The 14,138-nt window shown below is 38.5% G+C and overlaps 1 protein-coding gene and 1 long non-coding RNA gene across 5 annotated transcripts in view; one reads left to right on the plus strand and one right to left on the minus strand.

Annotated features, from left to right (window-relative positions):
• The window catches only part of LOC132541417 (uncharacterized), a 48,113-nt gene that overhangs the window by 27,278 nt on the left and 6,697 nt on the right, over positions 1-14,138 (plus strand). The window lies entirely within an intron of this gene.
• The window catches only part of TGFBR3 (transforming growth factor beta receptor 3), a 231,647-nt gene that overhangs the window by 13,469 nt on the left and 204,040 nt on the right, over positions 1-14,138 (minus strand). For 3 of the 4 annotated variants that reach the window (XM_060202065.1, XM_016188854.2, XM_060202063.1), the window contains 2 exons: positions 12,813-12,924; positions 596-637 (listed from right to left, as the gene is read on the minus strand). In XM_060202065.1, the coding sequence (XP_060058048.1) occupies positions 596-637; positions 12,813-12,924 (154 nt within the window). The remainder of the gene's footprint in view (positions 1-595; positions 638-12,812; positions 12,925-14,138) is intronic. The other variant, XM_060202064.1, reaches the window with a different exon arrangement.

A 14,138-nucleotide genomic window follows, 5' to 3' on the forward strand; every position in this document is an offset into this window, starting at 1 on the left:
TCTATCCAGTAATAAAAATTAAAAGAAAAATAAAACAACAAAAAAAACAAGAACCTGACCCAATTCCTAACTCATTTTGTAGTATCTGACATCCTTATTTTCTTTAAAATTTCCAATCACCCTTCAAAACACACAGACACACACACACCCTCTCAGACTAGAGATTGTATTAAAGGTATCCAAACTAGCTCCTTTAGTATTACTCTGAGAAGGTAAATACCATTAATGTCATATAAAGCAAACTATTCAATAAATGTCACTTAATGTGCTCATATTACAAACACATGTAAGCATACAAATAACAAATCTCTGTAAAACTGAGCAAGTTACAAGTATTTTCTCATTAAGTCCATATATATCAATGAGTCAACAAATTCATATTTAAAACTCACAAAAGAAAAAGGGGAAAAAGGAGAAAGAAGGAAGGGAGAACAACTTAGGAAAGGAAAAAAGAACATATCAGAAAAAGGGGGAGAGAGAATGAGAGCAAAAGTCTCCTTATCAAAACTCAGAAGTTTGGCAAATGTTCTATAACTGATACATTCTTGTGAAAGCCCAGGAGGTTTTATTTCAAAATAATTGCATAAAGACTTACGGGGAGAATCTGGATTTGATGTCTTAATGCTTGGACCTGTTTCTGAAACAAAAACAAGCTCACAATGCATTCATTCCACAGAGAATTCAAGTTTTAAGCAAAAGGTCATCAAAATATTCTATTCCTTAATAAACGACTACTTTGTGAAAGCTCAGTCATCTGCCCTAGAAACGCTAGTGTGAGTTATTTAGACATTTTATAGACTACATAATTTGGAAAGATACAAACATTCTTCTCTAGAAACTCTTGTGTGAGTTATTTAGACATTTTATAGACTATATAATTTGAAAAGATACAAACATTTCAACTTGTGTTTGTGTACACACAAAAATAACCGAGTATCTTTAAGCTCCATATTTCTTCAGTAAATCCATAAAATCATTTTCAAAAATTCTTTAAAATTTAATGTATGCATTCTTATGAAAGTATCTATATTCTTAATGTTACTGTCCTAATATGAACTTGCAAAAAAAAAAAAGAAGTATCAAACCGTGTCTAAGACTTCACGAGAATTATGGCTGTGGGTGGGGAGGGGATGGTCACAGAACTTTGGTGGTGGGTGTGGTGTGGATCTATACTCTTATGACTTTAAAATCTTGTAAATGATTATTAAATCATTACCAATTAAAATATGTTTCATCTTATAACTCAACTCCTCTTTACTCACCTGCATTATTACAGAGCTTTCCTAATTGGTCATCTTGTCACACCTTTGTCCTTACCCCAAACACTTTCTCTTTCACATTTGTACTCAGAATTAATTCCCCAGAGCCCAGAGCTCAGAGATGATTATTTTATTTCCCCAATTAAACTTCTCAATGTTTCCCCTTCATTTGTATGGAGAAAAAAATTAAAAAAAAAATTTTTTTTTTTAGTGTGGCACATAATGTTCTTTCTTCTGCCTGCCTTTTCCTAGTCTCCTTTTCTAATGTGGTTCTTTCCCCGTGCTGGGCTGCTTGTAATGACATAAGCTTCCCCAGTTCTCCGTGTTGTCCATCCTTTGCAAACCATCCTCTGAAATGCCCTCTGGCTCTGAACTGGCTCTGCAGGCACTCTTCACTGATATGTAGTTGAGGAGTGGGGTCCTCACTCTTCCACTGACCCACAGGTGTGGTTTCTTTCACTTTTGCTCACTGCATCCCTCTTCTCCTACAGCCTCTTCTATTATAGCAAATCATATTGTAATTCTCTTTTTGTTTCTGCCATGACTGCAGGGTCTAGTTCTTGCTCATCCATCTAAATAAATATTCTTGCCAGGCTAGAGAACCAGCTTAGTGGGTACAGTACATTCCTTGTATACAAGAGGCCTCAAATTTGATCTCTGCACTCTTGAAAAAAAATAAATAAATCTGGGAGTCGGGCTATAGCGCAGCGGGTTAAGCGCAGGTGGCGCAAAGCACAAGGACCAGCGTAAGGATCCCGGTTCAAACCCCGGCTCCCCACCTGCAGGAGAATCGCTTCACAGGCGGTGAAGCTGGTCTGCAGGTGTCTATCTTTCTCTCCTCCTCTCTGTCTTCCCCTCCTCTCTCCATTTCTCTCTGTCCTATCCAACAACGACAACAACAATAATAACTACAACAATAAAACAACAAGGGCAACAAAAGGGAATAAATAAATAAATAAAATAAATATTTAAAAATAAATAAATAAATCTTTTAAAAAAGGTCTCTGCCAGTACTGTTTGGTGAAGGATTATTAGGATCTGATGTAGATTTTGAAAATGAAAGCAACAACAACAACAACAAAAAACCAACTCAGAATAAAACTACATGAAAATGCCTATATGCCTCAACATTTATACAATGTGTTCATGTTCAAAACATGCTACTCAACCAAGATCTCATTGAAGGTCCACAACAGTCTGGGGAGGGATGGAAAAAGAATTCTAGTGACTATTTTACATATGATCAGCCTGAGACTGGTATCATGTAACTAAACCCACAGTCACAGATGGAAATCATCAGAGCATAGGTTGAACCAGAATTCCAGATTCTGCCAAGCAGGGTAAATGACTGATGAATGTCAACCTGTTCATAGCTGGGAAAGCATTAAGAAGCTACTGGTGCATGACTACTTATTGACCTTAATAGCGAGAGTGGTAGACTAGATGGTAGTACATTGTGACTCACTACTTATTTTTTGTATGACCTATGAGCTAAGAATTATGTAACTTTAACAACTGAAAGAACTCAAAGTAGTATTTCATGGCTTTATTTCAAAAACTTTATGAAATTCAAATATGTTCAATAAGCAAAGTTTGATTTGTACAATAGCCAAGTGCATTCCTGTATACACACATTATGTTTATGGCTATTTTCATGCAGTACTGGGTAGTCAAGGCAGGGACTGTATGAGGCACAAGTCAACAATATTTACTATCTTGTCCTTTACAAAAAAAAGTAATTTTCTGAATACAGACACAGATGCTGTCCCTGTTCTCTAGCTCTCAGTTTTAAAAGAACACACACCTGTGTTTGAACCTACAGAGAAGCAAAAGCAACTTATGGAAATTTCTCCCAAACAAGCAGCATTTTACTTAACATTTAAATAATGAAAAGCTAGACAGTACATCTCAGGTGGGTTGGTCACATCCTCATAACGGAGGTGGTGATGCTCTAGAGGGAAGGCTGCTACAAGAGGAATCAAAGTCGCTATAAATTGAATGGTGTCCCCTGGAGTTCCACAACAAGATGGTGATGGGATGAGGATATATGCCAAGCTGTGCTTGAGTGAAGTTACTAAGAAAATAAAAATGCAGGTTTTATTTTTTAAATCTATTCAGTATATAGAGCACAAACTAGTTACAAAATATGCACCAAACTCTGTGTTCTATGAGTTTAGTCTCCTTAGCCTTATTGGCAGAAATAACAAAAAAGGGATGGTGACACCTTAAACTTGTAGATTTGTATAGTGTTTTACAACTGACAAAAGCCTTCACTTACAATTTCTCATCTTAAATTCCCAGAATCCTATGAAGTACGAGTATCTAACCACAAAATTCTCCCTACCTTCAAGCAATAATGGTTTGATTCACTAAACTAAGCCCAAAGGCATTTAAAGGTTTCTGTAGTGTGCATCATGCAGGAAATATACACACTTCTGGGAAGACTTCCATCCAATCAGCTGCCCATGGTTATACTTTGTTTCTCAGAACCTACAAGAGGTTTTAAAAAATGATTTTCCCCCAAGGAAGCCTCACATGTGAGAATGTAGGATTTATATTAAGCCCTGTGTGATGGATGACATTGTTGAAAAAATCTTAATGGACTTATGCTATGATCTAATCCTCTTCCCCCACCCTAAATAGAGGCCTTCCTGCAGAGCTAAATAGCAACAGTTGTTTCTTATTTCCCTGCAGTGAATTGCCCCCATGATTTCTGTACATAAACAATAATAAGCACAAGCTGAAAAACAGAGGCTAAAGGACTTTATCCTCTAATGTCTTTTTGTTCTACAGTCCACAATAGCCCCCGAGTATAACTAAAATCGTTTGATCTCACCGGAACCCTATAATTGAGTTGGCACACTGAAAGGACAAGAGTGGACACAACAATATTTACTCTTGGTTTAAGGGTAAGATTGTAAGGAAGGCATCCCAACTATTGCTGTAAAGTAAAATTTAACAATGAAGATTTCTTTACAGAAAGAACAAGCTATAATCAACATTCTGAATTAAATCTTTTCATATACTCTGAACAAAATTTGGTCTACCTCTATAACCAAAATTTCCCTCCTCAGATTGATAGGCATGGTTTTCATAACCAGGATAGTTCTGGGGTTATGCACGAGTAACTGACCACAGTGTTTGGTCTTCAACTTTCAATTCAGTACTAAAGGCAGTAAGACTGAGAAGGCCCAAGGGGAAACAAAGTATGTAACTGGTTCTTACAACTATTGGTATTTAGCAGAGGGAGGGAGGGAGAGGAAGAAAGGAAAGTAGGTAGAAATGAAGGAAGGGAGGAAGGGAGGGAGAAAGGAAGGAGGAAGAGAAGAAGAAGCTAGAGGCTCAGAGGACTTAGTGTGGGCCCTCCTAAGATATAGCCTTTACTACTTATTATAAAGGGAACCTCTTCTTTGGGATCTTTCAGTCCTTATGGCATTCATTGCACTTGCCTGGCCACTTATCTGCATCCTTCCATTAAACAGGTGTTCTCATCTGACGGTGATTTTGGTTCTCCCTCACAAGTCAGACATAATGGAGTTTGAAGTCATAACTGATGGGCATCTACCAAGGATGCTGAACATCCTATAATTCATTATAGCACAGGACAACCTCCTACAACAGTTATCTAGCACACAGTAATGCTTAGGATATGAGACTCTGCATTAGATTGTCTAGGTCTTAAAGACAAGCTGTCTTTTATATGTGGAGCATACAGTACATATTGAATAAAGATTTTCTACAAATAGCCATAAATATCAAATATATATATTTTCCCCTCTAGTTGCTGGGGCTCGGTGCCAGCACTACGAATCCACTGCTCCTGGCAGCCTTTTTTTTTTCTCCCTCTCCCCATTTTATTCGATAGGACAGAGAGAAATTGAGAAGGGAGTGAGAGAGAAAAACAGATACTTGGAGACCAGCTTCACCACTCATGAAGCATCCCCCCCTGCAAGTAGGGAGTAGGGGTTGGAACCCAGATCCTTGCACAGGTCCTTGCACTCGGTAGTACTATGTGCACCGAACCAGGTGCATCACCGCCTACCCCCCCCAATTTTTGTTTGTTTTTAAGGATTGATACTGTCTTTTGCAAAATTTATTTTAGGCACATCCATTAGAGTGCACAGGTTACAATGCATAAGGATCTCGGTTCAAGCCCCTGGTCTCCGTCTGAAGAGGTTAAGCAGTACTGCGGGTGTCTCTCTTCCTATATCCTCCTTTAATCCTGATTTCTCTATAAAAAATAAATAATTTTTAAAATATTTACTATATTAGAAATAGAGAGTGAGAAGGAAAGGGGGGCCAGGCAGTAGTGCACTGGATTAAGTGCACATAGTACAAAGGGAAGGATCCCAGTTTGAGGCCCCGGCTGAACTGAAGGATCCCAGTTTTGAGCCCACCTGCGCGGGGGTGGAGTGGGGGGGTGCTTCACAAGCAGTGAAGCAGGTCTGCAGGTGTCTTTCTCTCCCCCTCAGTCTCCCCCCTCCTCTCTCAATTTCTCTCAGTCCTAATCAATGGGGAAAAAATGGCCGCCAGAAGTAGTGGATTCGTAGTATAGGCACGAAGCCTCAGCAATAACCTTGGAGGAGGGAGGGAGGGAGGGAGAGGGAGGGAGGGGAGAGAGAGAGAGAGAGAGAGAGAGAGAGAGAGAGTAAGAGAGAGAGAAGGAAACAAGACTACTGCTTGGTCATATGCAGTGCTGGAGACTGAATTCAGCTTCCCACATATGAGCTATACTACCTGAGTCATTTCCCTAGACACACGTATATCACATTATTATATATTTTCTCCAGAAGTCCAACCTTCACTGCTGCTGTCAAAATAGTTTTCCTAAATCATCTGCATATTGGTTCCCTACTTGAGATCTTTAATGGTTCTCAATTTTAGAGATGCATACTAGAATATTTATGGATGGAATGAGATTATTGGTTTTCCTTCAAAACAATCTAGCTTGGGATAAAAAATGATAAGACAAGACTGGTCCCAAACTAGTAAATGTTGAAACCAGGTAGAGAATTGGGGAGAGTTCATTATATTATTCTTTCTAACTTGTATATATTTGCAATTTTTCAAAGAAAAAAATTTTAAATGTGAAGTTTATTCTATTGCCAAAGAGTAGAAATAACCAAAAGCACATCAACAAGATGACTGGATAAAGAACTTATGGTGGGGGTGGGGTAGGGTGGGGGTGCACCTGGCTGAGCAAACATGTTATAATGCACAAGGATCCAGGTTCAAGCCCCTGGTCCCTACCTGTAGTGAGAAAACTTGTAAGTGGTGAAGCAGGGTTGCAGGCGTCTCTCTCTTTCTCTCACACTCTATCAACCCCTTCCCTCTAGATTTCTGGCTGTCTCTATCCAATAAGTAAAGATAATTAAAATAAATTAAAAAAAGAACTTATGGGGAAAGCTTCATGAGTGGTGAAGCAGTGCTACAGGTGTCTCTACCTTCCCCATCTCTCTCAATTTCTCTGTCCTATTAAATAAGGAAAAAAGGTAAAATGGCTACTGGAACAGTGGCTTCTTCATGCAGGCACACAGCCCTAGCTATAACCCTGGTTGCAAGGAAGGAAGGAAGGAAGGGAGGGAGGGAGGAAGGAAGGAAGGGAGGGAAAAAAGGAAAGGAAGGGAAAGGAGGAAGGGAGGGAGTAAAAGGTTATAGGACACATGGAATAGTAGTGCTTTTTCATTAAAATATGATATTGTATCTTTTAGGAAAAATGTATATAACTGGAGTTGATTACTGAAGTCTGGAGGTGAATGACAATTATTGCGTGGTTTTGCTCATATGTGAGATATATGTAATGAAAACACATAAACTTGCAAAAAAATTAGTAAGTAGTCAAACTGTTTTTAAGATTTTTGAGAACTATAATGGTTACTGTGTGTGTGTGTGTGTGTGTGTGTGTGTGTGTGTGTGTGTGTGTGTGTGTGTAGGTGGGGACAGAGAGTAAGAGACCTTTGGTTGTGGGTATGGTGAGGAACTACACCCCTATAATCTTAAAATAGTACACACCATTATTAAATCACCAATAAAAAATGTGAACTACATTGAAGTAAAAAATAAAATTCTCCCTGTCCAGATAAACATTTGTAGTTTTTGTTCTATTCTTCTAAAAATGTGGTTGGGATCTTGATGCGGATTGCATTAAATCTGTATATGGCTCTGTGCAATATATTCATTTTAATGATGTTAATTCTTCCAACCCCAAAACATGGACTAAAATCAGAAGAGAAAACACTAAGCAGAACTTTGACTGGAGTTGTTGTATTGCACCAAAGTAAAAGACTCTGGTGGGTGGGGGGAAGAGTTCAGGTCCTGGAACAAGATAGTAGAGGACCTAGTAGGGCTTGTATTGCAGTGTGGAAAACTGAGAAATGTTATGCATGTACAAACTGTTGTATTTACTGTTGACTGTAAAACATTAATTCCCCAATAAAGAAATAATAATGAAAAATTTCTCCCATACTGGATAGAAACTGACTATCTTGGTTTCTCAATTAAGCATTTCTACCATCTTTCTGTTCAGCTTCTCCTCACCCTACCTCAGGCTAAGGAGAAAACCTGGCTGGTGTTTTAGAATATTTTTCTTCTGGAAAAATAAAATGTGTTCCAAAAAGCAATGCTTCTCTAGGATTAACTTTCAGTTGACTTTCCTAACTTTTCCTTCCACTTCCCTCCCCTGTTTCCCACCAAAAACCTACTTCAACTAAGAAGTTTAAAGGAAGGAAAGGAAATTAACACTTATTGAATGCTTATGATCTGTCAAGTGCTATCCTGAGCATAATTCTATGTTTAAAAAAAGCTATGTGAAAGAAATCCTGTATTTTAGATATTTACCTTGTAAGTTATACAACAAGATTTAGATATTGTAATTCATGGCAAATATGAATGTATTTTTCTTTTGCATTCAAATTTTTATATATGTGTCTTAATTTTCAGAGAAATGGCTATGTTGCCATTAAGAAATCACTACTATAATGGTGTAACCATTTTTATTGTGCAAGCACAAGTATTCTCAAATGCTTTTAAAAAAATGGGCACAGCATCCAAAGCAAACAACACTAACATGCCCACACCTTGAAATATTTCAGAAAATATGGTAGGCTGGCACCGCCTCAACTATTTTAATTGTTTTGCCATAAACCATAATGTGTATCAAATATTCATGTTTTTTTCTTTGGGTTTTGGGTGAATTAAAATCCAAAATCACTTGTCTTCTTAAACAGCTTATAGGTTTTCCAATAACTTAATCCTTTAGGGGAACATAAGTTTTTTTTCCCTATAATTAACTCTTAACTTCTGTTCAATTCAGAATCAGAGTATTTGGGCCTTAATTTGAATAACAATGTGATATGGCATGAACAGAGGAAAGGAAGGTACAAAGTGACCGATGTCTACATCATTAGTGTCCTTATGAATTTCGAATCAGCAGAAACTGGACTTTCAGTATACAAACAATATGTAGTGTACACAGATGTTCAATTACAATGCTTTATACCTAAAATCTATAGAACGTCATAAACTTCCCCAATAAAGTTTTATTTTAAAAAATAGACTCAATCTCCACCTAGAATAAGGCACAGGGTTTAAGAACACAGACTATGAAGTAAAAGTGACTGAAACTGAATTCCAGATCTACCATTCATATGTGGTATGACTTTGGCCAAGTTATTTCAACTCACTCTATATCTGCCTCAGAGAGACGGTGTGCACATTAAATATGATAATCTATAACTCATCTTAGAACCCTGTTATAGGTAAATGTCCCAATAAATATTAGGGCATCATTATCATCATCACCAGAAGCAGTAGCATCAACTGTTAAAGATTTTAGCAGCAAAAGAATGGTATTGTAGTTCAACCTGGCTCTCGAGGGATAGAGACCACAGGGCCAAGCATTGCTGCAGAAGCTCAGAAAGCTTTCATGAAAAATAAGTTTATACTGGGTGATCTCACTTATAGGCTGAGCTTAAGAAACAAGGACAGAAAGGGGGAACACAAAGTAAAACTTGGACTTGGGTTTGATGTAGTGCACCAAAGGAAAGAATTTTAAGGGAGGAGGGCAGGGAGGGGACTGGGAGGGGAAATATTGGCATACTGGTGCATGGTGGTGGAGGGGGATTTAAATTGGGGGTGAGAGTGTTTTGCAGACACCCATCATGGAAAGATAAGAAAATGTACCCACGTGTCAATAACTGTACTGTAAAACATAAGCCCCCCCATAACATGATAAAAGGGGAGGGGGAAGAAGAGGGACCCAGAACTATTTGTTGAGGCTTCATGGCCAATTCTCCCCTACTTACAGAGGACACTACTTGAAATCTGTCATGCTATTGGCAGTCAAATAGCTTTTTGCCTGGCAGTGAAGTTGAAAGTCTTTATCTGCTGCTTCAGACAGCTCAAGTGTTGAGAAATATGATAGAGCATATGACCAGGGAGAGAGGGACCTTTGGCAAGTTTTTTCAAAGAATACCTGCTTTTAGAAGGACAGTGAAATACAGAAGTGGTTGGGAGATTTCCACCTAATGAGAAAACATTAATCTCCAAAAGAGTATCTACCCAGTACCACTGACTTCATAGTATCTGTTTCTTAGTATAGTAATGCACAGAACTGCTTGGCAGCAAACATTCATGATCCTGTTATAATTCAAATAAACCACCACTACCAAGCAAATGATCAAAATCTCTTTACAAACTGCTATTTGAATTCATTGAGAGGTAGAGGGAAAACAGTCCAATGGCCTGCACTGAAGAGAAATAATTTTAAAATTAAAGAGAAATAAACATGAAAAATGAGGAGTCACTTATAGAGCTGAAAACCTACATCATTCAGTGTAAAGTTACAAGTATTTGCATACGGCGCCTGGGAATATGGCCTGTGGTTTAACTTCCACAATTTGTCTGATAATTCTAAGCAATAAACTTTACCACATGCTTCACTAAAATCTAGGCTCATTTAGCAAATGTCATGAAATTGCTTTGATATTTGGTAAAAACTTTCCTCTTGAACATTTACGTAAAGAAAACACTGAACTTTCAAGATAATTATACAAGTTTAAATAAAATCAGTTACCTAATTTACAAAAGGAATTACTTAGAAAAATACCACCATGAAGAGTGAATAAATTGCCAGAAGTTATACTACTACAATATTAATAACTAATTATTATCTGGCATAGGAAAAAGCAAGTTGCTGCCTCCAATTAACAGAATTACCTTTCAAACAGGTAGAGGAACAGAGGGAGCATGAGGTAGCTGCTGCTATTGTTAAACCACTTTCACAGCAGGAAACAGCCAGCTGTGGCTCAACTGTGAGGTACCTTGCAACACATATTACTTTATTAGGTCTTTTTTCTGGACCAAATAAACAAGGAACTATTTGGGCAATTAATTTATTTAAAAAAAAACTGTGACTGTTATAACTTTTTCAAATGGCTGGAAACCAATCAATTAAAGTAAAAAAAACAAAAAGTTGCTGAGGAACCAATAAATAAATTATTTTTGTATCAACTTTAGGATGGTTGGGAATTGAATTAAATATTTTTTTCTTTTTTTTACCAAGTGTGACAGATGAAAGGCCTCTGGAAGGCATGTGTTCCAAACCCCTCCATTTCTAGATTGAAGAAAGAAAGAAAGAAAAAAAAGCAACCCAAGGATATGAGGGGAAATCTCTAACATCCCATAACCAGCTAGTGGAAAAAGCCAAGATATCAGGCCCAATATCAGTGTCCTCCGTACTCTACTTTCCTGCCTTTTGGAAATGAGCTTGTTTCTAGGAAGAGTGCAGATGCCAAGACCAGATATGTCAATAGGAATGACACTACTACCTTCACAAAGGTCATGAAACCCAACATCCTCAATGTGTCCTGGAACCTCACCTCTCCAGAGTCCCACCCCACTCAGGAAAGATAGAAACAGGCTGGGAGTATGGATTGACTTGCTAATCCATATCCAGCAGAGGAGCAATTACAGAAGCCAGAACTCCCATGTTCTGCACCCCCAAAAGAATATTCATCCATATTCCCAGTGGGGGAGAAATGACAGGGAAAGATGACTAAAGGGCTATGAACTTCAACTTCATCAGGACCCAGAGAGAGAAGAGAAAAAAAAGCGAGGGACATTTGGTTATAGTAATAAGTGTATGTGTGACTTGGAAAGGAAGAGAAGATGGGGCCATAGAAAAAAAGGGGGGGCAAATGTATACAAATATAGACAAATGGTTGTAGAAATAATGGTTAACCCATATCTACAACCTTATGTGAACTGCTGTAGCTTACAATGGAGGGACTGGAGATTCAGAACTCTGGTGGTGGGAATGGTGTGAAGTTTGTACTCCTGTTAACCTGTAATTCTGCAAAGCAATATTAAAGCACTGATGAAAAAAAAAAAAAGGTTAAGAAATTAGACAGCACCCAGATGCCTCTGCTCCACCAGACCCCGACTGCTCCAGGGCTCTCTGCTGCCTAATCTAGCCACATCCAACAATTCTCAGTCCAGAAATGCCACCCCAGAGTTGCCCCAATTAAATCTGGTATAAATACCCCTCAGCAGGTCTCCCAGCAAAAGTCAAGCAACTAGAATCAGGTCATTAATTGGCTTTTGTAAAGCCCCTTAGTGCTAGGCTCTACTTTGCCCTTCAGAGTGGTAGAAGGTGACTTAAATTCTAAACCCTGAAATATGTGACCTCAGCAACTTAAAGATTCCCCTCTGAGCCTTCTCTCTACTCGTAGATGACAAGGTTTCTGGATAGCCATAGATTTCTAGACAGTGGCAATTATAACTGTCCAGAAAGCCCAGGCAACAACCCCCTCAGATGGTGACAGCTGCCTAGTATAGTCTTGGTTCTTCATACCCTTGGAGCTATGATGCAGGCTTCTCATCATTCCCAATAGCCTCATAGATCCTAACTCTGCTTCTCTGCTGATTCAACTGGCTCAGCCTATGCCCAGTCTAGTTCTGTCCTGTCTGTCCTCACAGGTACTGAGGGAACATCCTTTGTTTTCTCCTCACACACCTGGCCAAATGTTCCTGTAGGTGTAGAAAAAGGCATCTTTGACTTCAAGAAACAAATATGACTGCACAAAATTCTAAGAAGTGAATTATAAAGGTGCGTTTCGACAGTGGTTCTTTCTCAATATTCTTTCTGTGTGGTAGCTATAGCACCCTGTCTCAAAAGGCATCTCTAAACTTGACAAAGTAGTATGAAAGCTTGTAGCTAGTTGTAGACTATGTACAGTTCCAGCATGCCAGAGGAAACTCTTAACATTTTCTTGCATTCTTGAGGAAGCATATTTTAATGCGAGAGTATTGCCTTAACAGGGACAACTTTGACACCAATCTGCTATTTACAGAGGAAATGTTACCACTCTGCCATGTGGCAATATAAGAACTAACTAAATTGACTCCCCAGGCAACCGAATTCTTTTCTAAGTTATTAACTGACACTTAAATTATCTTTTGAATAAAACTGGTCATTGGCTTACAGTTTTGGAGTTTTATAACAAGCAGCCCTAAGCCCTTATTCTCCAGCTGAGCCTCCTGTGAGGCACTCACCTTTAAGCACTGGGATCACAGCAAGGGGCTTGGTGAAAGTCTTCTTATTCTGAATCATAGCCCAGATCATGGACGCATCCAGAGAGGTGCAAGCTTCATCAGGAAGCACACACTGCAGAGAGGCAGAGCAAAGTAGGGGGAGAGGGGGTTATACAAAAGGTCCTTCACCAGCTCAGCCTGCACAGCTATCCTGTGGCCCTTATCAGACAGCTCACAGCTGTTTCCCCAGAAAAAACAGGATTAGAGTATTTTTCAAAGAACCACAAATAGTCTGGGAGATATAGTGGCAGACTCAGTGTATTCTCAGCTGCACGTGAAAGATGCAAATATCACTGGACAGTTTGTGACTACTGTGGCTTATGGTGGTGTGGGGGTTTGAACCTGGGGTGTTGGAGCCTTAGGGATGAGAGTCTCTTTCATAACCATTATGTTATCTACATCCACTTGTGAATGTCGCACCTCCCCTCAAACTCCCCAGAGGTTTTAGCCTTATTTAGTTTGAAAAATAAAGAAAGTATATGGTGAATGTTGGCCCTTCTGCAAGTGGGCTTTTACCCACTTTATTCATGATTGTAGTTTGTGATTGTGGGAGAATTCATGAATTGCATTATGAAGGTGATGGATTTTGCATTTATTGTAAAAAAAAAAAGATAATTACATTGCAGTACCTTTTTCTTTAAACTAATGTTGGCTCCCAGTTTATGCTCATCAATAGGTGAAACACTATTAGCATGAATGTAAGTGATAACATTCATTTTTGTTGTAAGAAAAATATATTAGTCATTTAAAAAGGTCACATGAAAAGCTAATCATTTCCAGCTCTTCTAATCACAAGAGAACAAAGACTTTGTCATTGCAGCTCTAACAAGACAGCTCCTTCTACCACCAAGAAAAGTGTTTACAATAGCTCTTTTGTAGATGAAAACAATGACTTTCTGTATAGAGACACCACAATTGAAAAGATTTACATTTTCTAACTTTTCAATTTATTCTTCAGTTTTGTGAGAGATTGGATCCTATGTCTATCTAACTCACTGCATGGTGCTTAACTCTCTGGCTTCAGTTTCATGAGTAAGGGTGGAGTTGGATTCAATCAGCTTTGAATCCTCTTCCTAGAAGATTCCTTGGCTCTATGGCCATAGAAAGCACAAAGTAGTCACCAGAAAAACAAAAATATTAACTCTAAGCCGTAAACAGGAAGATAGTGGCAACAGCTTACCCTCAGCTTCTGCTCTATAAATGAGTAGTCTGTCATTATCTATGGTCTCATCTGCAATTCTACTCAAGAAGAAAGCCAGGTATTATTACTCTACTGTCACAGATGAG

This window comes from Erinaceus europaeus, chromosome 11, assembly GCF_950295315.1.
Source record: "Erinaceus europaeus chromosome 11, mEriEur2.1, whole genome shotgun sequence".
Classification (NCBI taxonomy): Eukaryota; Metazoa; Chordata; class Mammalia; order Eulipotyphla; family Erinaceidae; genus Erinaceus; species Erinaceus europaeus.